We start from the raw sequence: 27,444 nt of genomic DNA on the forward strand, positions 1-27,444 counted from the left end.
GGATCACCTGTGTTCAGGGAGGGCCTCAGAGCCTCCCTGGGAGCCGGGGTTTGACAACGGCTAGTGGCGTCTCCTCTCTCCTGGCCAGTTTCATTTTCCTTCTCCTCCATCCCTTTCCAGGAAGGTGCCAGATGACAATCTAGGGGAAAGACAGGACAGAAACACCGAAAAATGTCATTTGATGACAAGAGTGGCTTTGGGGTGTGTGGTCCGGGGCACCTCTTTGAGAAAGAATGACCATTCCCTGGTCATCTGTTCATTGTCTGCAGGTCAGACGCCCCCCTGGGTGCTGGGCTTCCAGGACAGCCATGTGTGAAAATAGCAACCCCTGAGGTCTCATGGGCTGTTGTTTTGTTCAACAATGAAGTCCCCATGTAAATGGCGGAGCGGTTTATAGAAGAAAGTTGGGACAGGAGGCAGGGGCAGGGCAGGACGGGGAGGAGAGTTGTTACAAGGAGAGGAGTGGTACCCACAGGCTGTGACCAGGGTGGTCATGGAAGTCCCACCCTGGCCTCAGCAAGCTCTTCCTCCTCTTGTTGCCAGCCTGGGCCAGACCCCTTTGTTCAGCAGAGCCAGGGCAGGACCAGGGTCTCTCCCGGCCTGGACTCTTGGCCAGTCCCCCACCACCCCCATTGCCTCTGGCTTTCCTGAGGGTCTCCAATATTCCCCTTGCTGGCCTCCTCCCCTCCTTCCTTCATCCCAGCCTTCCCCTGCCCAAGTCTCCTTCCCAGGAAGCTGGTTCTACCCTGGTCCTTTGCAGGGCTGAGGGCACCCTTCCCTGTTCCCTTCCTGCATCCATCTGGCCCAGCCTTGTCCTAGGTAGAGCAAGTAGGTCTGCGCTAGGCCGTTGCTAGGCACGCTGTGACCCCGGGGTTGAGGCTGGCACTCTGGAAATTCTTCTTCCCCATCACCGCCAGGTAGGGCCGTAGATGCCATGTGGGGCCTTGGTGCCAGCGAGGTGGCTGGGTCAATTACTCACTCTGCTCTTGGGCCACTGTGGCCCCTGTTTGCCCCATGGGATGGCTCCTTCTGAGCTTCCCTCACCCTTGTGTCCAGAACAGGGACTGGACTAGGGAAGTCCCACCCTGGCCTCAGCGAGCCCTTCCTCCTCTTGTTGCCAGTCTGGGCTGGACCCCTCTGCTTAGCAGAGCCAGGCCAGGACCAGGGTCTCTCCTGGCCTGGACTCTTGGCCAGTCCCCCACCACCCCCATTGCCTCTGGCTTTCCTGATGAGCTGCGGGCCACCCTGCAGGTCCTTCAAAGGCCAATGCCCCTCCTCTCACCTTGCCCTCCATGGCACATGAGATCACCTGCCCTGTACCCATGCCAGCCCATGCTTGTCCCCTCCTGCCTCCTTCGCAAGTGGGTCCATCTCCCACTCTCAGCCCCAGCACCTCCTGGCCTGCGGCTTCCCCAGCTCTGCTCGTCCTGCCCTGTAGCTCCCTTGTCCATGGCCTTGCTCCTTGGCTCTCTCCACTGCTCTCCCTTTCTGCTGCAGATCCTGCACCATTTAGCATCCAAGCTCCCACCAGGCACCACCAGAACCACCCTTCATAGCACCTTGGTCATGCCCTGTGGGTACTGCTCCTCTCCTTGTATCCACTCTCCTCCCCATCCGGCCCTGCCCCTGCCTCTTGTCCCAAGTTCCTTCTTCCTCGCAATGCCATTGTGTTCCCAGGGCCCTCCTTGACTCCGCTTTGCCTCCCTGGCTCCATGTGCCCGGGGCTCACAGCCCCCTCCTGCCTGCCTCAGCTCACCCTCCTGCACTAGTTTGTGTCGCCCCCAACTCAACCCCTCAAGACCCAAGAGTGTGCACAGAGCAAGTGGTGCTCTGTTGGGTGGTGGAAAATGCAAGTTTTATTTTTCTTTTCTTTTCTTTTCTTTTTTTTTTTTTTGAGACGGAGTTTTGCTCTTGTTACCCAGGCTGGTGTGCAGTGACACCATCTCGGCTCACTGCAACCTCCGCCTCCAGGTTCAAGCAGTTCTCCTACCTCAGCCTCCCAAGTAGCTGGGGTTACAGATGCCCATCATCATGCCTGGCTAATTTTTGTATTTTTAGTAGAGATGGGGTGTCGCCATGTTGGCCAGGCTGGTCTCGAACTCCTGACCTCAGGTGATATGCCTGCCTCGGCCACCCAAAGTGCTGGGATTAAAGTTTTCTTTTTTAAAAAAGTGTGGTCAACCATTTTAGTCATTTGACGTGTACAGTTCAGTGGCATTAAATAAGCACATTTACATTGTTATGTAACCATCACCACCATCCAGTTCTCATCTTCCCCAAATTGAAATTCCACACCCATTAAGCACTCACTCCTCATTCTCCCACCTCTCAGCCCCTGGCAGGCACCATTCTACTTTCTGTCTCTGAATTTGGCCTCTCCAAGGACCTCCTGTGTATGGAATCATACAATATTTGTCCTTTGGTGACTGGCCTGTTTCCCTTAGCATGATGTCTTCAAAGTTCACTCACATTGTAGCATGTGTCAGAATTTCCTCCCTTTTCAAGGCTGAGTAATATTCCATTGCATGGATAGACCACGTGTTGCTGATCCATTCATCCATCACGAGATCTTTGTGTTGTTTCTACCTTTTTCCTGATGTGAATAGAGCTATGAACACAGGGTGTATAAAATGCAAGCTTTTGAGTCAAAGCCTTTCTCTGTCACTCTTACCTAGCTGTGACAAATATACAGGCCCCAGGGCTGTGTGGGGCATGTGGTAACAGCAGCTATTGTAGGGACTCCTGGAGGGTCGAGGCTTGTGGCTTGGCCCCCTCTTGCCACAGCTTCTCTGGGTTGTGCATTGGCTGTTGAAATGGCAGCCCGAGACATATGTTCCCTCCAGAGTGGCTGGTGGCTGACTCCTTTCCCTGTGCTCTTGGTCAACAGTCAAAGATCACTGAGGACTTCCGGGCCCTGAGGAAGACGGCTGAGGACATGAACCTGTTCAAGACCAACCACGTGTTCTTCCTCCTCCTCCTGGCCCACATCATCGCCCTGGAGAGCATTGCATGGTTCACTGTCTTTTACTTTGGCAATGGCTGGATTCCTACCCTCATCACGGCCTTTGTCCTTGCTACCTCTCAGGTGAGGCGTGACACCCTCACCTCCCCCAGCTGACAGAGGCCTGGTGCCTGTTTGCTGAGGCTGTGACAGCACGTGTGACCCTCTCTCCCCAGGCCCAAGCTGGATGGCTGCAACATGATTATGGCCACCTGTCTGTCTACAGAAAACCCAAGTGGAACCACCTTGTCCACAAATTCGTCATTGGCCACTTAAAGGTAAGTGTCAGCAGCCCTGGGCATCTGTCCTGTTGGACAGCAGTTGAGACAGAGGGACCAGGATTCCTCTCTGCTCAGTGCTCTGAGGCTACAGGGTGACAAGGCAGGTGTGCCTATGCTGAGGGCCATGGTGACTCTCCATTCTGCTGACTTCCTGAGCCCTGTCTCTGGATCAGGTCCGAACCACAAAGCCGTGGTGTACTACTCATTATGAAGACAGGCACACACCTTTCTTGTCTTTTGGCTCAGCGGATTGTATTTTTTGATGTTCCTTAGCTAAGGACTCATCTAACAAATCTGTTTTTGTTTGGGGACAGTAAAGTAGCAGTATTTTTTTTTTTTTTTTTTTTTTTTTTTGAGACAGAGTCCTGCTCTTGTCACCCAAGCTGGAAGCAATGGTGTGATCTTGGGTCACTGCAACCTCCACCTCCGGGTTCAAGCAATTCTCCTGCCTCAGCCTCCCGAGTAGCTGGGATTACAGGCACTCGCCACCATGCCTGACTAATTTTTGTATTTTTAGTAGAGATGGGGTTTTGCTATGTTGGCCAGGCTGATATCAAACTCCTGACCTTGTGATCTACCTGCCTTGGCCTCCCAAAGTGCTGGGATTACAGGTGTGAGCCACCGCACCCGGCCTGTAGCATCTTTTTTGATGAGTTGGTATGCTTCTTTTCACTGGGGATGTGAGCTCTTTAATACGTTGTGCTGGGTGTGGTGGCATGCACCTGTAACCCCAGCCACCCGGGAGGCTGAGGCAGGAGAATTGCTTGAGCCCAGGAGTTCGAGACCAGCCTGGGCAACATAGTGAGACCCCCCATCTCTCAAAAAAAAAAAGGAAAAGAAACACATTGTGTTTCTCTCTTCCCCTCAGAAGCCAAGAGGTACAAAGCAGCATTTGAAACAGCAACTATCTTTAGTCTGTGTTTTTGGTGCCCCCATTCTCTCCTTCCTCATCTGGCATTTATGCTTTTATCTTTATTTTAGCCTTCTGTTATATATGAGTCTTTTATCTCAAGCCACTTCAAATACTCTTTGGAAATAAACGGGGTACAAAAAGTAAAAGTCATCCTATAAGGCCTCAGATAGGGGACACCAAACTACGGAATGATCAGCTGGCCCAAAGGACAAAAGTCGTTAGAAGTGCAGGAGTTAAGGAAGTTCCACTCTCACCTCCCCCTAGATAAGGAAGCAGACCACAGAGTCTCAGCATGTTTGTAGAAAGACAAGCTGGAATTGCCAACTGCCTTGTTCTGATCTGACAGGCGTTATCTCCTCAGTTTTGAAAATGAGTCTTTGCCAACTTGCTCTCTGAAATAGACTATCCCCATCCCAGCCTGACCCAACAGTACCTGCTTCCTGAGAAAAGCTGGGTCCTAAAGAGTCCATCCCTCCACACCCTGGCAAGGGAAGAGCTACATGTAGGGTGTAGCTTATCCCCTCTTCCACCCAGACCGCAACGGGGCCCTTGGCTTGCCGGCTGCAGATCTCATTGGTGGCCAACCACCCCTGAGCTGGTCACCAGTTTCGCAGCGAGCAGCTTGCCTGGCCCTGAGCCTGAAGTGGCCTGAGAACCTGGTCTCTGTCCAGAATCTCAGGGGCAAAGGGAGAGGGTGCACATAGTGGAGTGCTTTGTTTCATTTTATACTCTTCTCTGTTGGATCAAACCCTCCTCAGTATGGCAAAGTAACATTTAACTCCTGACCCATGTTAGCCCCCACACACTTAACAAAGATGGGCTGTGTCCTGCTTCCAGATTCTGGGCAGGGGCCGGGCAGGGGGGACTGTTCCTGTCCAATTGCCCTCAGTCTTTGAGGGGCCCCAGAGCACGGCTGTTGCGTCAGGCGGGAGACGGGGCCAGGACAGAGGACTGGTCTCCATGTAGAACGTGGATGACAGCAAACAGGGTCCTTGGGCTTGGGGATGTGGGCTCCACTCACGGCCCACCAGCCCCCACTGGCTGTGTCCTTGGTGCTGTGTCACAGAGACAGGCCAAGGACATGGACATGTGGCTCACTCAGGGGTGCCCCAGAGCACGGAGGTCAAGCTTGCCTGAAATTGGCTCTAGCACTCGGCAGGTGCACAGCCATGGGGACAAATCTTGTAGGTCTGTGTCTCTTCCCATCACTGGGAAAAAGGGGACTGGCTACAGGGAGGTCCTCAAGGGCCTCGCCAACTCAGATGTCTTAGCACAGGCTGGAAAGACCTGTGAGTAGGTTACCAGGTGCTGTGAGAGGCTGGGACCCCCTTCTTCCTGTTGGCTGCACTGCTAATGGGATTTAATGGGAGTTCTCCACATCCTGACCTGTTTGCCTTCAGCCCGTGTCATGCCCAGTGGACATTTCTTCCAAAGTGTGATCTTTTACAAAGACGATTCTGAGGTTAAAACTCTTTCGTAGTTCAGCACTGTACTTAGGATGAAATGCAAACTTCAGCCAGGCACAGTGGCTCACGCCTATAACCTCAGCGCTTTGGGAGGTCAAGGCAGGAGGATTGCTTGAAGCCAAGAGTTTGAGACCAGCCTGGGCCACATAGCAAGACCCTGTCTCTACTAAAAATAAAAAAATTAGCCGGGGGTGGTGGTGCATGCTTGTAGTCCCAGCTACTGGGGAGGCTGAGGCCGGAGGATGGCTTGAGCCTGGGATTTGAAGGCTGCGGTGAGCTGTGATGGTGCCACTACATTCCAGCATGGGTGACAGAGTGAGACACTGTCTCTAAATAAATAAATGCAAGCTGAAAGGCCCAGTGCCATCTGGGCGCTGCATCTGGAAATGGACATCACCAGACTTTCTGCAGCCTCATCTCAGGCCACCAGGGCTGGGATTAGGGTGAAGCAAGTAAGGCACTCGCTTAGGGTATAAAATCTAAGGGGACACCAGACAAATTCTAAGGGGACACCAGACAAATTCTAAGGGGACACCAGACAAATTCAGTTATCAAGATAAATGACGTTTTAATGCAACGTGGTTTTGTTTTGTTTTTTGAGATGGAGTTTCACTCTTGTCGCCCAGGCTGGAGTGCAATGGCGTGATCTCAACTCACTGAAACCTCTGTCTCCCGGGTTCAAGCGATTCTCCTGTCTCAGCCTCCCGAGTAGCTGGGATTACAGGTGTGCGCCACTACGCCCAGCTAATTTTTTTGTATTTTTAGTAGAGATGGGGTTTCTCCATGTTGTCCAGGCTGGTCTTGAACTCCTGACCTAAGGTGATCCACCTGCCTTGGCCTCCCAAAGTGCTGAGATTACAGGCATGAGCCACCGCGCCCGGCCTGCAATATGTTTTTTAAAAAATCAAAATTAATGCAAAAAAATCCACAATGAACAAAATATCAAAATTTTAAATAAAGATCAGGATGAACTGAGGCAAATGGAAAAACATGCAACCCTCTAAACATGTTCGTGTGTCATTTTTTAATGGTTGATTTTTTTTTCCAGAGGATTAAAGTAGTTAAAAAAATATTTAACAATGAAGAAGTTGATGTATTAAAAGTCATAACATTCTAAGTGTAAATGCTTTATTTATACCAAAACAGAACTTATTATACTTTTGCTTCAGTTGAATGTAATTAGAAATTAGTTAAGGCCGGGCGAGGTGGCTTGGCCGGGTGTGGTGGCTCATGCCTGTAATCCCAGCACTTTGGGAGGCTGACGCAGGTAGATCACTTAAGGTCAGGAGTTCAAGACCAGCCTGGCCAACATGGTGAAACCCTGTCTCTACTAAAAAAACAAAAATTAGCCAGGCGAGGGTGCTCGGGAGGCTAAGACAGGAGAATCACTTGAACCAGGGAGGTGGAGGTTGCAGTGAGCCAAGATCGTGCCACAGCCCTCCAGCCTGGGTGACAGAGTGAGGCTCCATCTCAAAAATAAAAAATAAACATAAAAATTATTTAAGCTAATCGCTTGGTTGACAGAAACCATCAAACTCAGCAATTCTTTCCATTGAAAATGAAATGAGGCCAGGCGCGGTGGCTCACGCCTGTAATCCCAGCACTTTGGGAGGTTGAGGAGGGCAGATCACAAGGTCAGAAGATCGAGACCATCCTGGCTAACACGGTGAAACCCCATCTCCACTAAAAATACAAAAAATTAGCCGGGCGTGGTGGCACACGCCTGCAGTCCCAGCTGCTCGGGAGGCTGAGACAGGAGAATCACTTGAACCCGGGAGGTAGAGGTTGCAGTGAGCTGAGACTGCATCACTGCCCTCCAGCCTGGGTGACAGAGGAAGACTCCGTCTCAAAAAAAAAAAAAAAAAAAGAAAAAAGAAAAAGAAAGAAAATGAAATGAGGCAAAAAGTAGACTTAGAAAATGTTATCGATGAGTTTGCTTCCATTAAAGCCAGAAGTGCACTTTTTTTTTTTTTTTTTTTTTTGCCTCAGGCTCTGATATGGCGCCACCCAGCACTGCTGGTCACAGTTATACCGAGGAGCTTTCCTCTGGCTTCTGGAGCATTCTACACTCCCCCTTCCTCTCCCAGGGCCTCCCCTAGGCTCTTGCCTCTGTCAGGAAAGCACCCCTCACTCTGCCTGGCCAACTTCTCCAGCTGCGTGGACACTTAGCTTTCCTGGCCCCAGCTCAGTTTGGGTTTGGTGTGATGAGGCCAGACCCTCCCTCTCAGCTCCGTGAGTACAAGGGCTTTGTCTCTTGGTTCACCTCCCAGGCAGAGCATGGCAGCTGGCTGAGGGTAGGCAACATCTGCACCACATTCTGGGAACACGGAGCTGGCCATTGTTCCTGGGCAAGGCGGGCTTCCCGGTGCCCGGAAGGAGGGGCTCTTGAAGGACAAGCAGGGCTTCACCTGGCAAAGAAGAATGGAAGAGAGGCCAGGTGCGGTGGGTTATGCCTGTAATCCCAGCACTTTGGGAGGCGGAGGTGGGCGGATCCCCTGGGTTCAGGAGTTTGAGACCAGCCTGGCCAACATGGTGAAACCCCATCTCTACTGAAAATACAAAAATTAGCCAGGCATGGTGGCGGGCGCCTATAATCTCAGCTACTTGGAAGGCTGAGGTAGGAGAACCTGGGAGGCGGAGGTTGCAGTGAGCTGAGATTGCACCACTGCACTCCAGCCTGGGCGACAAGAACAAAACTCTGTCTCAAAAAAAAAAAAAAAAAAAAAAGGAAGAGAATCACAGCAGAGGAAGTAGCATGAACAAAAAATGCTTTCATTACATCTCATCCCAAGTCCAGGGAGAACCGGGACTGCCCACCTCACTGCCTCCTTGTTGTCAGCCCGTCTTGCTTTCCTCCATCTGTTTGTTCAATAAACATCTCTGGGTTGGTATCCTCCAAACATCACGCTTACTTGTTTCAGGCCTTGCTCCTCAGTTTCTTTGTGCCAGAGATTTTTCCATTTGATTCTTCCCAGGAATTTTGTTCCTTTTGACAACAAACGCAAATGTGTCATTTGATTCCTCAAGCCTCTAAGCTTTCTTTCTTTCTTTTCTTTTTTTTTTTTTTTTGAGACGGACTCTTGCTCTGTTGCTCAGGCTAAAGTGAAGTTGGTATGATCTTGGCCTCCTGGGTTCACAGGATTCTCCTGCCTCAGACTCCTGAGTAGTTGGGATTACAGGTGCCCGCCACCACGCCCAGATAATTTTTGTAGTTTTAGTAGAGACGGGGTTTCTCCGTGTTGGCCAGGCTGGCCTTGAACGCCTGACCTCAAGTGATCCACACGCTTCGGCCTCCCAAAGTGAAGCCTCTGAGCTTTCACTCTCTGACTTTTTTTTTTTTTTTCTCTCTCTCTCTCTCATCGGTTTTGAGGCCTGCCAGTTTCCAGGGCCCTGAGGTTACTGCAAAGGCCACAGCTGTCCATTGCTGTTCCCACCCATGGCTATTAGTGTCCATAGACTGTGTGTGCCAAAAGCATCTCCCAAGTAAAATGTTTGTTTAGCAAATAGGCATTTTTTGCAGACCCTTAGCCAAAGCATTGATCCGGCAACAGTTCACCAGGATAGTCGTGATGCCAAAGGGTCAGGAAAGTGTGTTTTCTTTCATCTGTCGCTGGGCAACTGTTGAGGGCCATAACTCTGAGCTGAGGAGACGGACACCTGTGGCCTCAAAAGAAATATCCATGTTATGTGTCTTGTCTCATGGGATCCTATTTGAGTGTTAGAAACAGGAAAGTTCTTCTTGTTCATGTTAGCAGTTGTTTGTTAAGCCCTCCCTCCAGCCTTCCTGGTGTGACATGAATCTCAGGACCCACCCTCAGCATAGCAGCACAACTGCGCTCTCCAAATCCTTTATTGAGATACAGTTCTCACTTTTTTTTTTTTTTTTAAACAGAGTCTTGCTCTGTCTCCTAGGCTGGAGTGCAGTGGTGTGATCTCTGCCTCCCGGGTTCAAGTGATTTTCCTGCCTCAGCCTCCCGAGTAGCTGGGATTACAGGCGCCCACAACCACGCCTGGCTAATTTTTGTATTTTTAGTAGAGACGGGGTTTCACCATGTTGCCCAGGCTGGTCTCAAACTCCTGACCTCAAGTGATCCACCCGCTTCTGTCTCCCAAAGTGCTGGAATTACAGGTGTGAGCCACCACACCCAGCCAGTTTTCCCATTTAAAGTAGACAAATCAATGACTTTTAGTATATTCACAGATTTATGCAACCATCATCATAGTCAATTTTAGAGCATCTTCATTATGCTCAAAAGAAACCCCACGTTTCTTAGCCATCACGTCCCAACCCCCTCACTCCCTCCCCTACCCCAATCCTAGCCCTACACAACTGCTCAACTTTCTGTCTCTATAGATTTCCCTATTCTGGACATTTCATGTCAGTGGAATCATGTGATATGTGGTCTTTTGTGGCTCCTTCCTTCCCTTAGCATGTTTTCCAGGCTCATCCATGTTGTAGCAAGTGTCAGTGATTCGTTCTGTTTTATGGCACAGCCAAATGATATTCCATTGTGTGGATAATCTGCATTTCATTCACCCACTCATCTGTTGATGAACATTTGTGTTGCTTTTGCTCTTCTGGTTCTTTTGAAGAATGCTGCTGTGAACACTGCTCTATGAGTTGGTGTGTGGACATGTTTTCATTTCTCTTGGATATACGCTCAGGAGGGAGATTTCTGGGCCACATAGTAAGGACCACTTCTCACTGTCCCTGAAACCTCAGCTTCACCTTGCATAGCTCTGGTTCCACACCTGGTGACGGAGAGGCAGAGACCGGCTGCCACACCTGCTGGAGTGCTCACCGTGTGGTCCCTCAGCAGCACGCCTCATCTGCCACCATCGTCTTATGATCAGGGAAACTGAAGCCTAGAGAGATAAAGTGACTTCACTCCATCTGGGGCTGGCGCATGCTCTGAGCTCAGTCATGGCAGGGCTGGATTCTGGCCTTGTGGGGGCCTGAAGTGCTATCCCCGAGGGTTGAAGGTTCTGGGAACTGCTCCTAAGCAGGGCCTGTTACAAGCGAGCTCAGTTCCCTGGTGGCTTGCATGGCTCATCCCCACCCCTCTCTCCCCACAGGGTGCCTCTGCCAACTGGTGGAATCATCGCCACTTCCAGCACCACGCCAAGCCTAACATCTTCCACAAGGATCCCGATGTGAACATGCTGCACGTGTTTGTTCTGGGCGAATGGCAGCCCATCGAGGTACGACTAAGAGGATGGTGTTGACCTAGGAAGTGTTTGTCCTGGGCGAATGGCAGCCCATCGAGGTACAACTAAGGGGATGGTGTTGACCTAGGAAGTGTTTGTCCTGGGCAAATGGCAGCCCATCGAGGTACGACTAAGGGGATGGTGTTGACCTAGGAAGTGTCCTGGGCGAATGGCAGACCATCGAGGTACAACTAAGGAGATGGTGTTGACCTAGGAAGTGTTTGGCCTGGGCGAATGGCAGCCATCGAGGTATGACTAAGGGGTTGGTGTTGACCTAGGAAGTGTTTGGCCTGAGCAGGGAGCAGGGAAGGAAGCCTAGAGAGCTGACATTCAGCCAGGCAGGTCCACATCTCCTGCTACACAGATACCTCTCCTAGGTACCCTGAATTGTTCTGGCTGGAATGTATGTGGAATGGCCTCACCTGTAAATACGGACACAGCTCCTCATTAGAATGGTAGATGTCTCCCTCCTACCCTTAGGCCAGGAAGGGCATTTTCTGGCTTGTTTTTTTCCCAGGGTAGAGGGAAATCTTGTTCCAGTTCAGCAGGAAGGCAAGATTTCAGGGGCTCAAGCTTGGTCGCCAACCGACTAGCTCATGTTGAGAAAACCTTATTTGGAGAATCATCATCCTGTACACTGGGAGGAGCCTCAACGTGGCTTGGTCCAATCTGCTTCACCAGTGCATGAGAAATTGAAGGTCAGCGAGAGGATGGAACACGTTCAGGGTCACATAATTTATTTATTTTTTTTCTGAGACGGAGTCTTGCTCTGTTGCCCAGAGCTGGAGTGCAATGGCACAATCTTGGCTCACTGCAACCTCCACCTCCTGGGTTCAAGCAATTCTCCTGCCTCCGCCTCCCACGTAGCTGGGATTACGGGCATGTGCCACCATGCCAAATAATTTTTGTATTTTTAGTAGAGACAGGGTTTCACCATGGCCAGGCTGGTCTCAAACTCCTGACCTCATGATCTGCCTGCTTCGGCTTCCCAAAGTGCTGGTATTACAGGCATGAGCCAACGTGCCCAGCCGAGAGAGTCACGTAATTTAGTGGCCAGTCTAGGGTGAGGCCCCAGACCTTTGGACTGCTAGGCCATTGCCTTCCATTTACTATACCATTTTATTTTCCTATTAGTTCATTTTATTACTACAAATATAGAACACACTTGGTATAAACTTCTAAACAGTACAGAAATATCCAGAATTAAAACACGAGTCTCAGCCTGGGCAATATAGCAAGACCCTGTCTCTAAAAAAATACATATTTTTTTAGTTAGCCAGGCGTGGTAGCATGTGCCTAGTCTCAGTTATTGGGGAGGCTGAGGTGGGTGGATCCCTTGAGCTGAGCCTAGGAGGTTGAGGCTACAGTGAGCTATGATCACACCACTGCACTCCAGCCTGGGTAACAGAGCAAAGCTCTGTCTCAAAAAAGAAAAAAAAAGTGAATCTCTCAAACCTCCCCTTTGCCCCAAATTTTATGCCCTTGAGGGTAACCACTGTTAACAAGAAATGCTATACAGTCTTCTAGATATTTTTATATGTGTATAAACATGCATATATCTGTTTCTTTACAAACAAAAATTTTAGGCCAGCTGTGGTGGCTCACACCTGTAATCCCAGTGCTTTGGGAGGCTGAAGTGGGAGAAGTGCTTGAGCCCAGGAGTTCAAGACCAGCCTGGGCTACATAGTGAGACCCCATCTCTGCAAAAAATACAAAAGATTAGCCAGGTGTAGTGGTGTGCGTCTGTGGTCCCAGGTGCAGGGGAGGCTGAGGTGGGGGAATCACTTGAGCCTGGGAGCCTCAAGGCTGCAATGAGCTATGATTGCACCACTGCACTCCAGCGGGGACAGAAGAGGGAGACTCTGTCTCAAAAATAAAAAAATAAAAAACAAAAAAATTCTACCTTGTATCCTGCAACTTGCCACCTCTGCGAATGTGGATGCCCTTCCCCCCCAGCTCATGTACACAGGTCTCATCTCCCTCTAGCCATATGGTATTCTGTTGTATTTCTGAACCATAACAGGACCTACATTATTTTATAAGGTAGACAAATTGAGTGTTAGTAATTCATAATTTCTTTCTTTTCTTTTCTTTTCTTTTTTTTTTTTTTTTTTTTTTTTGAGACAGAGTCTCACTCTCTTGCCCAGTCTAGAGTGCAGTGGCGCTATCTTGGCTCACTGCAACCTCCACCTCCCAGGTTCAAGTGATTCTCCTGCCTCAGCCTCCCGAGTAGATGGGATTACAGGTGCACACCACCATGCCTGGCTAATTTTCTCATTTTTAGTAGAGACGGGGTTTCACCATGTTGGCCAGGCTGGTCTTGAACTCCTGACTTTGTGATCCGCCCACCTCGCCCTCCCAAAGTGCTGGGATTACGGGTGTAAGCCACCGCGCCCGGCCCATAATTTCTTTTGAATAAAAGCCCCACCAATGCGTTCCACAAAAAAAGTTCTTATTTAATACATTCTTTTTTTTTTTATGTAGAGTCTCTATGTCGGGACCTAATTTACAAGAAAAAAATAAATATATGCGCTGCTTTTTGGAAATACATTAATGATTAAAATGAAAGTTTAGAAGATCCTTGTTGCTTTTATGCAGATCTTAGGAGCCACAAAGCCATGCATAGAGTAGGGTTCAATCAGCATCTGCCAAGTGAGGCCAATTTTCCCTCACTAAGGAGTGGCACTGTGAGTGAAGTAGTATTCCCGACAGCCTTGGCGCCTAAGGCTTGGAACAAGGCGAGGAGACAGCCTGGCTCCCCAGTTCTGGTTTGTACACCCTCTTCTTATTTCATTTCCACCCGTGAGACTATCTGAGCAGGAACGTGGATTTTTCTGTAACATGGCCAATTCGTAGGAAATCAGCCACAGTTCTGTACTTTGGAAGCCTCTCTAAGCTGCCAGGGATTCCATTTTCTGCCAAAGTACAGGCTATTGTTATTCTTCTAGGAAACAGTTTGCCAGCTTTAATTAGAGGTGTCTAGAAAACGGAACTGATGAACTTGAGGCCCTCTGATAAGTGGGGACAAAGGCTTCGTTTTCTCGGGGAGGCTTTGTAATGTAGAGCCGTTGGCTGTCCTGACAGATGTTCTCTGTGTCTCTAACAAAGAAAGTCTAGTCCCACCAGCTGCACTGGCAAGAAGGCGTCTTTCTTGTGCGTGGTGGCCAGAGAAGCCTCTCCTTTCCCGACATCTTCTCACCCCCGACACTTCTGGAATGCTGGCTTTGGGGCAGGAGATAGGGGTGGGAGGCTGTGAGGATCTGGTTGTTCAGTTACCAGTGGCGTTTGGAAGTCCCCAGCCAGTGCCGCGGTGTTCTGTGGAAATCCCCGCTCTCACACTCATGGGGAAAGGATTGGTGCTTCCTGGGTTCCTGGTGTTTTGACCTGTGCTCTGGCTCTCGCAGGACCCGGCTGCCCTGGAAGGAACCCTGGTCTCTTGACTGAAGTGACAGTGGGTCTGATGGGACTTGTCACACGCCAGTCCCACACACCACAGCAGGGCCAGGTGGAGCGGCCAGGTCCCAGGGCCTCATGCCACCATCCCAGTCTCCAGAGCAAGGACGCTGGCCAGGGCTTCTATCTCTGGGGACAGATAAGCAAAGCAGCCCTGCCAAGCGGCTCCCAGCACGTGGAACTGTGAATAGCGCGGGCTCCGCAGTAAAGCCCTTTTCCTCGTTTTCTGCATTTTGGTCTTATTGATGCTGTCCAGGAGGATTCTTTTTGTCATATGTAGCAAAGTATATTCACTTTACCCAGAGATTCATTTCTTGTGTGCTTAGAAAGTTCTTCATACATATTATTTTCAGTTCTTTAAGGTTTTGTGTTTCAATCTTTAACTTCTGCCAAATGGGATATGGGTAGGATGATGTTCGGCCTTCACTTTTCTCCAGAGTCGGCCAGTTTTCCCGGCACCCCCATGAGGTGGCATTGCTTCTTCATATGAGGCAGTGAGTGCTCCTCAGCCTGGGCTTGGCCTGGGCTGGGCTGTCTGTCCTCTCCCAGGCCACCGTCTGGATGACTTGGGGGCCACACTCACACTCATTCATCCTTGGCACTTAACTCATTGGAAGCTCGTAGTGGGGTGCCTTTCCCCTTCTCTTTCTCTCTCTTTTTGTTTTTGTTTTTGTTTTTGAGACAAGGTCATGCTCTGTCACCTTGGCTAGAGCGTAGTGGCGCAATCTCAGTTCACTGCAGCCTCAACCTCCTGGGCTCAAGCCATCGTTCTGCCTCAGCCTCCCGAGTAGCTGGGACTACAGGCACCCGCCACCATGCCCGGCTAATTCTTGTATTTTTAGTAGAGACGGGGTTTCACCATGTTGGCCAGGCTGGTCTCGAACTCCTGACCTCAAGTGATCTGCCTACCTCAGCTTCCCAAAGTGCTGGGATTACAGGCATGAGCCACTGTGCCCGGCCAAGTTCTGTACTTCTTTATATGTCTCATGGATGTTTCTTTTAAAACGCAATCCTTATATGTCTTATATTTTGTCATTATGATTGGAGGTTCTCCAGTACTCGGGAAAGCAGTGGATATTGGGGTAGTTATCTTAATTTTCTTTTTTTTTCTAAATTTTTGTTTGCATGGCCTTCCAATGAATGGGATAGTTATCTTTTGTCCCGCTAGTGTCCACTTACGTCTCTTCATAATTCTAGTTGTGTTTCAGTTGATTCTTTTGAGTTTCCTGGGTAGATGATCATATCCTAGAAAATAATGAAAATGTAGTCTCTCGGCCCAGTGTGGTGGCTCACGTCTGTAATCCCAGCACTTTGGGAGGCCGAGGCTGGCGGATCATGAGGTCAGGAGATCGAGACCATCTTGGCTAACACAATGAAACCCCCGTCTCTACTAAAAATACAAAAAATTAGCTGGGCATGGTGGCACACGCCTGTAGTCCCAGCTACTCTGGAGGCTGAGGCAAGAGAATCGCTTGAACCCGGGAGGCGGAGGTTGCAGTGAGCTGAGATAGCACCACTGCACTCCAGCCTGGGCGACAGAGTGAGACTCCGTCTCAAAACAACAACAAAACAAAACAAAACAAACAGAAAAAAAGTGTAGTCACTCTTTCTTTCTTTCTTTCCTTCCTTCCTTCCTTCCTTCCTTTCTTCTTCCTTCCTTCCTTCCTTCCTTCCTTCCTTTCTTTCCTTCTTTCTTTCTAATCTGGATGTTGAAGTAGTCTCTTTCTTTCTAATAGCTCCACTCTGTTTTCTGCTTTGAGTTTTATTGCATTGACGGGAAATTTCAGAGCTGAGTTTAATAGAGGTGATATTGGCAGCAGCCTTGTTTTGTTCTTCTTTTGCCATATCCCCGTTTTCTGAGGGGGCTGGTGAGACCATTATCCCAGTAGGAGTGTAAAGGGGCCTCAGAAGCCGTGCCGTGCCTGAGATCCTCCTCCTCCTCCCATCTGGGAAACCACCTCTGCTGCTCTGACTGTCTGAAGCTAACCTCCTGGGCTTCCTGCTTCAGGCAGACCTTCATGAACAGGCTTAAGCCACCCATCCCGCCTTGGGACACACATGCCGCCCTCTCAGGGACCTTGGACTGGGACCTTGCCATTCTGCTCCTGCTGGGGAGGTTGTGCCGCCTGTTTCTCTCTGTGTGTGAGTTTGCAGGTTCCCAGAGGCAGAGACTGGGCTTTGCGACAGCTCCCCTCCCCCAACCCTCGATGGACAAGGAGGGCCCTTGTCATTCCTCAGACATTTTGTTCCAAAGCTGAAAGGTCCCCTCCACATGGCCCGGCATCCCCCAGGCCCTCATCCAAGCCTGGCCTTGAGGTGCGTGGAGAGGCCGAGGACAGGAGAGTCAGCCCCGCCGCCAGGGCTGGCTGCACTCCCTCCCTTGCCCCTGGCCTGCGTCCCTGCCTGTCAACCGCAGCCTGGGAAGGCGCCGTTCCTGATCAGGGGGAGGTCCATGTGTGCCACCCACACCCTTGGCCGCAGCCCAGCCGGGTGAAAGTCATGTGTCTTCCTTGCCTCTTGGGCTTTCTCTGTGTGTGTGACGGGGACTCCTCGGGAGGAGGAGATGTGTGGGGTCCTCCACTCCCCACACTTGGGGCTCTGAGCCCCCAGTTGGGAAGAAGCCTGACTCTTGTTGAGTGAGTCTGTGGACCGGGCACTGTGATGGGCAGTGTGCGTGCACAACGTCACTTAGTCCTTGCTTAACCCGTGAGGCGGGAGCTGTCATCGACCCCTTTCATGGATGGAACAGCTAAGGCCAAGAGACATGAGGTGACTTGTTCAAGGTAACAGCAAGGAAAAGGCAACACCACTGTCCGAACCCAAACCATCTGGTTGCAAACCACAGCTTCGGAGTTCTGGGGGCCCTTGTGAAATATGTTTGTTGGGTAGCCCCAGCTTTCTGATCAATTAAACAGCCAGGCACTCACCCCCCTAGCTTGCTACATTCTAAAATACCTCTCCCTCCCTTCCCTGCTCCCATGACTTAAACGGCAAAACTCCGGCAAAGAACTGAGCGTGGGAAAGATGATAGCAGAGAGTTAGCCACAGGGCAGGGCTTCGTATCCCAAGCCCACAGTTGTACTTTCTGGTTTGGTAGGGGAGTACTGGCCATCCCCCAGCAGACCCACTGCAGCTGAGGCCATCGAGATGGGTACAGATGTGTAGTGGTATGTCACCATACGCATGTACATACACGCGCGTGACTGTGATGAGCATTTTGCTCACCATCCCACAGAGGCCCACTCTGAGGCCAGCTGCTGCCTGGCAAGCAGGACCCCCTGGCTCCCGAGGGTCATTCTGGGGCATTGAAGGGACGCACACTAAAGCCAGCAGTGCTTACCAGCGGAGGCAGCCCCTGTAACCTGTGTTGTCCACCCAAAGGCCACCATCACCCATGAGAACAGGGTGCCTACTGTGCACATGCAGCTCCAAACAGACTCCCCAGGTGCCTCCCAGGCCCCCACAACAGCGTGGCCAGCCCTCAGTCCCTCCATAGGATGCCCTGACCCCTGCTGACCTGCCTGGGTTGCCCTCTGTGCTCACTTCCGAGTACAGCCGGCCCAGCCCGAGAGGGATGGGATGCTCTGTGGGACAGAGATGCGGTGGGGAGGAGCTCTTGAGCAGAGCTGGAGACACTGCACGCCAAGGCTGGGGCTATGAGCCTGCTCCCTGGCCTCTGGGAGAAGCTTAGAGCAGGACTCAGGGGCCTGTTCTGTGGGCCACTGCAGGCCCCGAGACTGGCCACGAGAGCAATGTCTGTAGTGCTGGCTCCTCCAGCACCTCCGTCCACTGGAGACTCATGAAATGCTCCTGTGAGGCCTCCCTGGCTCAGACCTCTCCATGGCCGGCCTCAGCCCTGGCCTTAATGATAGTCTTCCTGCAAGTGGCTGTCCTTTCTGGGAATGAGTGAGATCCTTGCCAAGGCTCAGGAGGCCACACAGAACAAAGGGACTGTTTCTGGGGGTTCTTCAGCTGGGTGTGCCGTGACCATGGCCATTGGTGCCAAGATGCAAGTCTTGGGGACAGGGTGGACCTGGTTCCCACCCATAGCCTCTTCCCTCAGGAATCCATGCTCTCCCTGTGATTTGGACAATCATTTTACTCACCTGGATGAGAGGGGCGCTGGCCTAGGCATCATCCAAAGTCCCTTCCCTCTGTAACTCACTTTGACCTCCTGACTGCAATAAGTATGACTGGACACTATAGGAGGAGGCATCTCTGGCCTTCGGATCCAGGGGTATAGGGAGGGTGACGGGCAGTGTCCTGGGGTCAGCACTTGGCATTATGCCCATGTTCTCATTGGCTCCTCTTACCAACCACTGATTCGAATGCCAGACAAGGCTCAGCAAGGCTAAGCGACTCACATAGTCTCAGCACTGGTGAGAGGCAGAGTCGGCTCAAGCGCATCTGCTGGCTGCAAGCCCAGCCTCCCCACACTGCAAGCAAGAGGAGCAGGTGTCACTCAGTGAGCGGCATCTTTTGGTCTCAGTCCTGGAAGTGCAGGGTGGGCTGGTCCCTAGGGGCTGGACCATGGAATTAAGGGCTCCAGGGATCCCCTGGGGCCGTGGTTCCTATGCCTGGCTCACACTGACTGGCCTGAGCAGCTTTGGACAATGACGATGCCCAGGACCCAGCCCAGCCCTCCTCCATTAGAGCCTCTGGGCATCAGGCTGCCCAAGGTGCAGGCTCTGATGGGGAAGAAACCGGTGCCCTCATGGGGACCTCAGGTAGCCAGATATGGCCTGAGGAGTCTGTGCTGTGGCCTCCTCTGTCCTCAAGGTTAGGCTCCAGCTGGGGAGGAGTGATTCACTCTTGTAAGTTACAGGGAGGCTCCAGGGAGGCAGATGCTCCCAGCCTGATGACTGGCAGCAATTCTGGGGCCCTTACCTAGGTTCTCCCTGCCACTGTGGGCTCTGGGAGCTCTCCATGGTGACCTAGGAACTCCCCTGGGTGCTTATGCTCCGCCGAGAGTTGCTCTGTTGCACATTCATTCAACAAACATTTGTTTAGCGCCTGTCACATGGGCTCAGAGTCAGCTTTTTGGGTTCTGATCCCAGCCAGGGCCACTTCCTGTGGCCTTGGGCCATGGGTTAACGCTGAGCCTCAGCCTCAGAAGTGCCGGCCTTGTAGAGGATCGATGCCATCGGGCCAGTGCTCAGCTAGGGCTGAGGAAGCATTGGCCGCTGCTGGCTGTAGCATGGGGAGCCCAGAGGGCTGGAGGGGCCCCAGGCTTGGTGGGCCCAGGGTGCAGATTGACAGGAAAGGGACAGTGGTGTGCCCTGAGCAGATAGAAGGGATGGTGGCTGCAGGACAGGTTGGGGAACATGGGAGGCTGGGAGCTGAGGCTACTGGGTGCTCATGATCTCTCCTCTCTCCTCAGTACGGCAAGAAGAAGCTGAAATACCTGCCCTACAATCACCAGCACGAATACTTCTTCCTGAGTGAGTGCTCGGTGCCCCGAAATCACTCTGGGACCCTCCCCTCCCCCCAGAGTGGTGTGTCTCTCCCTCCTACCTGACATCTTTTTCAGATCCAGAAAGTGACACTAAACTTGTTAGAAGCGGGGGCCACAGCAGCCTTCCTGTGCAGACCCCCTCAGCCCGTGTTACAGGCCTGACGGGGACACAGAGGCTCAGAGAGTCCCAGGGGTGACACACGTCCTCAAGGGCTCCCAGCCTTCTCTGCAGGCCCCGGGGTCCCTGACTGCTTCTGCCCACATCTGCAGGGCTGGCCCCTGCGCTCAGTGCTGGGCCTGGGTTCCCCCGACCTTCCGGCACAGGCAGGGTGGAATGGATGCCTCTAAGCGCCTGTCTCTCTCCTGCAGTTGGGCCGCCGCTGCTCATCCCCATGTATTTCCAGTACCAGATCATCATGACCATGATCGTCCATAAGAACTGGGTGGTGAGTTGGGGACACAGCTGGCTTGGCATGGGGAGGAGGGTGACTGGGACAGGTGGACCCAGGGGTCCTACGCTGCCTCCTCGTGTGCCCCAGTGGAGCCTGTGGGGCCCCATGCATCTCCTCCCTGGGGTAGCTGCCTCTCAGGAAAGGACTCCCTCTGGGGCCACCAGGACCCAGTCCTAAAGATCTCTACTCTCCCTCAGACATAGGGAGTCCACTGGGGCAGCCCCTGCTTTTGCAGAGCCCCCGAGAAAGTTCTCAAAGGCAGCATGATGAGAGGCAAGTGTGGCCATCTCCCTTCCCCGCTCCCTGTGGGCCCTGAGTCCCATGAACTGGGTTGCCCCACACCCTGGTTTGAAGTTGGAGCAGCTGGGCGTTGGCTGAGATGACAGGTGTGGTCATTTGCGAAGACCGTATGACAAAGCACCACGAACTGAGTGGCATAAGCAGCAGCGATGTGTTTTCTCCCGGTTCTGGAGACGGGAAGTCCAAAACTGAGGTGTTAGCAGGGTGGATTCCTTAGGGCTCTGGAAGGCTCTGTTCTGGGCCTCTCATCGGCTGGTTGATGGCTTTCGTCCTCCCTCTCGGTACATCATCTCTCTGCATATTTGTATCTGTATCTGTGTCCAAATATCCCTCTTTAAAAAAAATTATTTTGTTTATTTGTTTATTTATTGAGACAGAGTCACACAGGCTGGAGTGCAGTGGTGTGATCTCGGCTCACTGCAGCCTCTACCTCCTGGGTTCAAGCGATTCTTGTGACTCAGCCTCCCAGGTACCTGGGATTACAGGCACCGGCCACCATGCCCAGCTAATTTTTGTATTTTTATTAGAGATGGGGTTTTTCCATGTTGGCCAGGCTGGTCTCGAACTCCTGGCCTCAAGTGATCTGCCCGCCTCAGCCTCACAAAGTGCTGAGATTACAGGCATGAGCCACCACGCCTGGCTTATTTTTTAATTTTCTTTTTTTCTTCACCAAAAGCGGATACTTGAAAATTTTTCCTTTTTTTAAAATAGGGACATTGGTCATATTGCATTAGGGCCCATTGTAATTACGTCATCTTTTTTTTTTTTGAGACGGTGTTTCGCTCTGTCGCCCAGGCTGGAGTGCAGTGGTGCGATCTCGGCTCACTGCAACCTCCGCCTCCTGGGTTCAAGCGATTCTCCTGCCTCAACCTCCTGAGTAGCTGGGACTACAGGCGCCCGCCACCATGCCTGGCTAATTTTTGTATTTTTAGTAGTGATGGGGTTTCACCATGTTGGTCAGGCTGGTCTTGAACTCTTGACTCGTGATCCACCTGCCTCGGCCTCCCAAAGTGCTGGGATTACAGGCGTGAGCCACTGCGCCTTGCAGATAAATTGTTTATCTGAAAATTATCAAAGACTAAATTGTCACTTTCTGAAATGCTTGCTTAAAATCCAGTCTTTCTCAGCAGTCTATTTGTCCCTCATGCTCCAACCAATAGCCATGGGGAAGTTTTTCCTCTCTTAACCAAATGTGGACTTGTTTATTGATTACTGTTTTTTGTTTGTTTGTTTGTTTTTGAGGTGGAGTTTCGCTCTTGTTGCCCAGGCTGGAGTACAATGGCGCGATCTCGGCTCACCGAAAACTCTGCCTCCTGGGTTCAAGCAATTCTCCTGCCTCAGCCTCCGAAGTAGCTGGGATTACAGGAATGCACCACCACACCCAGCTAATTTTATATTTTTAGCAGAGACAGGGTTTCACCATGTTGGTCAGGCTGGTCTCAAACTCCCAACCTGAGGTGATCTGCCCACCTCAGCCTCCCAAAGTGCTGGGATTACAGGCGTGAGCCACTGTGCCCGGCCTATTGATTACTGTTTTATCACTCGCTAACTGAAGTTGTCCTTTTCACCCTGACTGTGAATTTAAGAGCAGCCAAGTCAAATTTTATCTCCAAGTCTTGGACCCATATATCCAATCTAACTCCATTTGGAGGTGTCCCAGCCATTTCAAATCCAACATATTCAATATAAGTCCTCTCCTCTTCTCCCACAACCTAATCCTGATGGTCTCCATGTTAATGAATGGCTCCATCATCCACCCAGTGGCTCAAGTTAGAGACTAGCACCATTATGTTTTTTCCCTCCTCATACATGTTACACCCTCTCCTTGCCTCTAGCATCCAATCCCGTTCTAACTCATAAATGGCCTATTGCCGGGCGCAGTCACTCATGCTTGTAATCCCAGCACTTTGAGAGGCCGAGGCGGGCAGATCATGAAGTCAGGAGTTCGAGACCAGCCTGGCCAGCATGGTGGAACCCCGTCTCTACTAAAAATACAAAAAATTAGCCTGGCATGATGGCGTGCACCTGTAGTCCCAGCTACTCAGGAGGCTGAGGCAGGAGAATCGCTTGAACCTGGGAGGCGGAGCTTGCAGTGAGCAACTTCTTTTTTTTTGTTTGTTTTTGACTGTGCTTGTTCCCTAAGGAACAAAGCATTAAACAGGAAAAGAAATCACCCTATGTTCCTAAAAGGGGATGGCAGAGTGGGGACAATGTGATGAGCCCACGGGGCTTTCAGAGCCAGGAGCGCACCTATTACCTGGGGCACTGGTTCTCAGCGGAGCTGTTCTGCCCTTTGGCAGTATCCGGAGACACTTTTAATTGTCACAACTTCAGGAGAGGAGGGTGCTACTGGCATCTGGTGGGCGTCTAGCCAGGATGGTGCTTAGCACCCTGCCATGCCCTGGAGAACCGCCCATGACAACAAGCAGCCTGTTCCAGGTGCCAATAGTGTGGAGGTTGGGGGACCCTGGCTTAGAGGAAAGAGGTGACAAACCCTAAGATCTTTGAAGGAGGCTTCCCGGGGAGGTTTACATGCTCTGGCAAGGTTCCCCGTTCCCGGGGCCACGTCCTGGATCCTGAGATGCTCCCACGCTTCACCTTCCTGGAATTTTGCTGTATCTGACACCACTGGCCACTCCCTCTTGCAGTTCTCCCTGTTGGCTTCCAGGTCCCCACCTCTGCTGGCTTCTTCCCAACCCCCTCGCTCCACCTCTTTGGCTGCTTCTGATCTCTTGGGCTCTCTGCCCCTGAAACCAGCGATCTCTGTGTATGTGTTGCTCTTTACACTCAAAAGAAGTCCAGGCCAGGCATGGTGGCTCATGCCTGTGATCTCAGCACTTTGGGAGGCTGAGGTGGGAGGGATCACCTGAAGCCAGGAGTTTTGAGACCAGCCTGAGCAACATGGGCGAAACCCTGTCTCTACAAAAAGCTGGGCGTGGTGATGCGCACCTGTAATCTAGCTACTTTGGAGGCTGAGGTAGGAGGATGGCTTGAGCCCAGGAGTTTGAGGCTGCAGTGAGCTGTGATCACACCACTGCACTCAAGCCTGGGCAACAGAGTGAGACCCTGTCTCTTAAAAATAAAAGTTGGGCCGGGGCAATGGTTCACACCTGTAATCCTAGTACTTTGGGAGGCCAAGGCTGGAGGATCACTTGAGCACAGGCATTCGAGACCAGCCTGGGCAAATAAGTGAGACCCCCCCATCTCTATAAAAACTTTAAAAAAATTATCCAGGTAAGGCCAGACACAGTGGCTCATGCCTGTAATCCCAGCACTTTGGGAGCCCAAGGCGGGCGGATCACGAGGTCAGGAGATCGAGACCATCCTGGCGAACACGGTGAAACCCCATCTCCACTAAAAATACAAAAAATTATCCGGGCGTGGTGGCGGGCACCTGTAGTCCCAGCTACTTGGGAGGCTGAGGCAGGAGAATGGCGTGAACCCAGGAGGCGGAGCTTGCAGTGAGCCAAGATCGCACCACTGCACTCTATAGCCTGGGCCACAGAGCGAGACTCCCTCTCAAAAAAAAAAAAAAAAGAAAAGAAATTAGCTACTCAGGAGGCTGAGGTAGAAGTATGGCTTGAGCCTGGGACAGAGTCATGATCACACCACTGCACTCCAGTCTGGGCAATAAAGCAAGATCCCATCTCCAAAAAAAAAAAAAAATCCATAACCCCATCCTCATTTTGTTTCCATATATGTGTTGATACACTGCACACTGTTGCACCACACACACAGAATAGAAGGAATGTGATGGAAAGTGGGAGCAGAACTGGCTACATCGTCCTGCCCTCGGCCAATGTTGGCCCCGAGGCCATCTCCGGCCTCTCCTGAGCGCTCCCCTCCTCCTTTCCTATTCAGCTGCTGGCACCCGACCCCTGATCACCTAGGACCAGCCTAGATTCCCCACAGCCAAGCAGGCACAAATGCAGCCACTGTTGCCTCTGACAGTTCTGGAATCTGTCACCTCCTTGTCAGCGCCGTGGGTTCTGGTTTAGGCCTCTGTCATTTCATGTCTGAGCCGCTGGAATAACTTCCTAGTCTCCCCCTCTCCAGTGGGTGGGGATCTATTTTAAGACACAAATGTGACCTTGTTCTTCAGTCGTTTGAAGTGAGACAGGGCAGTCCCTTGGCCTCACCTTCCACCTCGGACACCTGTGCTGAGCCTGTGGCATGTCACCATACCTAAACTCACGGCAGGATGAGCGCCCTGGCAGTGGGAACAGGCCGTGCAGAGGCCCCGGGGAGGGAGTAAGCTGGGTCAGGGGGCTGAGTAAAGACAGGCTCTTAACCCCATGAGGCTCCGTGGGTGACTCTGGGTGGGATGGGGGCTTTAGCAGGGGAGAGTTGGGACCTGCTTGGAGCGAAGGCCACTCTGGTTGCCATGGCCACGAGGACAAGCAGGGGACTGTGGGAAGCTGATGCTGTGGTCCAGTTGAGACAAGACTTGGGTGGCAGAGAGACAGTGGACAAGGTGGAGCCGTGAAGTCACCCTCCCAGTACATGAGAGAAGACGTCCAAGCCCAGTCCCTGACACCAGTCCAGCCAGAGGCAGGGAGGAGAGCAGAGTGGAGGGACACAGGATGACAGTGGGGCTTGGGGAGGCCAGTCTCTGTTGTGAGAGCTCTGAGATAGGGACGATGGTACCTCTGACCTTCCCTACCCCTCCAAGCCCTCTGTCCTGCTGGAAGGAGAGGCCAGGAGGAGACCCAGGTGCTGAGGAGCAGGGACAGGACTGGGGGACGGTTGGGGACCTGGCCCAGGGTTGGGGGCGCACCTTCAGAATTACCCCTGCCCCACGAGAGGGCTGCTGACCCCCACCCCTACCCCATGGCTTCCCCTCAGCAGGAGGGTCCGTTTCTCTCCCGAAAAACAGGGCACAGTCACTTCCTGATGCTAAAACACTCAGCATTTCCCTAGAAACAAAGGCAGCCATGCAAACCCCGAGCAAGCAGGTGGCGTGTAGTTGCCCATTGCGTTTCAGTGGGCTGCGGTCCAGCTTCTAGAGGCCTGAGTGTGAGGTGTGTGCACATCTGGGGCAGGCACTTGGTGCCAGGGCAGAGGAGAGGGCAGGTTGCACCTAACTTCATCTTTCCCCGCAGGACCTGGCCTGGGCTGTCAGCTACTACATCCGGTTCTTCATCACCTACATCCCTTTCTACGGCATCCTGGGAGCCCTCCTTTTCCTCAACTTCATCAGGTGCCTGGGCTTTGCTGATTCATCCCTGGGCCCTCCACTGGCACTGATGATGGCTTTGGCATGAGAAGAGGCTCGGATGGCTCCACTTTGCCCGGGGACCTCCCATCCTGGCCCCTTGGCAGGGGCTGTCCTGGGCTGGTTGGGAGAGTGGATCTGTTCCCACCGTGGCTGGGCCCCCGGAGGCCCCTGCACTGAGCTGTGTTCTCTTGCAGGTTCCTGGAGAGCCACTGGTTTGTGTGGGTCACACAGATGAATCACATCGTCATGGAGATTGACCAGGAGGCCTACCGTGACTGGTTCAGTAGCCAGGTAGGGAAGTCAGGGCCGGTCACCAGAGCCTGGTCCCAATGTCCATGTCCTGGCCCCAGATGCTCTGCACCTGCTAACGCAGGGCTGTGCTGGGCCTCCCGGGGCTGCCTGTGTCCTTCTGCTGGGAGCTTCAGGGCTGAGCAAGAAAGGGCAGCAGGAATTCCCCAGAAGGACAGGTGGGGCATCTGGGTGGGCTGAGGCCATCAGGCAGGACGGTATGACGTGGACGGGTGGCCTGAAGACCCTGGGTAAGGCTGGGCCCTAGGGCCTTCCTTTGTTCCCTGGCACTCATCCCCTCTACTGACAGCTGACAGCCACCTGCAACGTGGAGCAGTCCTTCTTCAACGACTGGTTCAGTGGACACCTTAACTTCCAGATTGAGCACCAGTGAGCGCGGGGCTGCGGGGAGGTGGGGAGACCCACAGCGGGAGGGAAGTGGCCGTTACCCCACTGGGCAGAGTGCAGAATGTGGGGGCCACCTCTTTGTTGTCTCTCTGACAAGGTCTCTGCCCAATATAGAGCAAGGCTCCCAGCCAGCCCTGCTGAGGTCAGGAGAGGGGCTCCCCTATTCCATCTCCCCGAGGGGCATCCTGTGCCCCTTGTCCTGTGCCACTTGGTGATAGTGGTTACCACCTCCCTCCACGTGGGCCTGGGACTTTGTAGTTATGGAGCCTGCACACGCACCTCATGACCCTGTGAGGCTAGCAGGGCAGGGCTACGTAGCTTGCCTGGAACATCGGCCGAGGGACTGCCCTGCTGCCCCTTGTCCTTGCCTCACCTCTTGTCACGGTTTTTTTTTTTATTATTAAAAAATAAAAAATGTAGAGACAGAGTCTCACCCTGTTTCCTGGGCTGGAGTGCAGTGGTGCTTTCTTGGCTCACTGCAGCCTTGAACGCCTGAGCTAAAGTTATCCTCCCACCTCAGCCTCCTGAGTAGCTGGGACTGCAGGTGCATGCCACCATGCCCAACTAATTTTTTCTTTTTTTTTTTACTTTTATTTATTTATTTATTTTGAGACAGAATCTCGCTCTGTTGCCCAGACTGGAGTGCAGTGGCGCAATCTCGGCTCACTGCATCCTCCACCTACCAGGTTCAAGCAATTCTCAGGCCTCAGCCTCCCAGGTAGCTGGGATTACAGGCGTGTGCCACCATGCCCTAATTTTTGTATTTTTTGGTAGAGACGGGGTTTCACCATGTTGGCCAGGCTGGTCTCAAACTCCTAGCCTCAAGTGATCCACCCGCGTTGGCCTCCCAAAGTGCTGGGATTACAGGTGTGAGCCACTGCGCCCGGCCTAATTTTTTATTTTTATTTTTTGTAGAGAAGAGGTCTTGCCATGTTGCCCAGGCTGATCTCAAACTTCTGGCCTCAAGTGATCTGCCTGCCTCGGCCTCCCAAAATGCTGGG

The 27,444-nt window shown here is 52.1% G+C and overlaps 1 protein-coding gene across 2 annotated transcripts in view; it reads left to right on the forward strand.

Moving 5' to 3' along the window:
* The window catches only part of FADS2 (fatty acid desaturase 2), a 40,096-nt gene that overhangs the window by 10,109 nt on the left and 2,543 nt on the right, over positions 1-27,444 (forward strand). For both annotated transcript variants that reach the window (XM_003828461.6, XM_008953880.5), the window contains 8 exons: positions 2,888-3,085; positions 3,178-3,279; positions 10,738-10,863; positions 19,703-19,763; positions 20,147-20,223; positions 25,632-25,729; positions 25,942-26,038; positions 26,346-26,425. In XM_003828461.6, coding sequence (XP_003828509.1) covers positions 2,888-3,085; positions 3,178-3,279; positions 10,738-10,863; positions 19,703-19,763; positions 20,147-20,223; positions 25,632-25,729; positions 25,942-26,038; positions 26,346-26,425 — 839 coding nt within the window. The remainder of the gene's footprint in view (positions 1-2,887; positions 3,086-3,177; positions 3,280-10,737; positions 10,864-19,702; positions 19,764-20,146; positions 20,224-25,631; positions 25,730-25,941; positions 26,039-26,345; positions 26,426-27,444) is intronic.

This window comes from Pan paniscus, chromosome 9 (assembly GCF_029289425.2).
Source record: "Pan paniscus chromosome 9, NHGRI_mPanPan1-v2.0_pri, whole genome shotgun sequence".
Classification (NCBI taxonomy): Eukaryota; Metazoa; Chordata; class Mammalia; order Primates; family Hominidae; genus Pan; species Pan paniscus.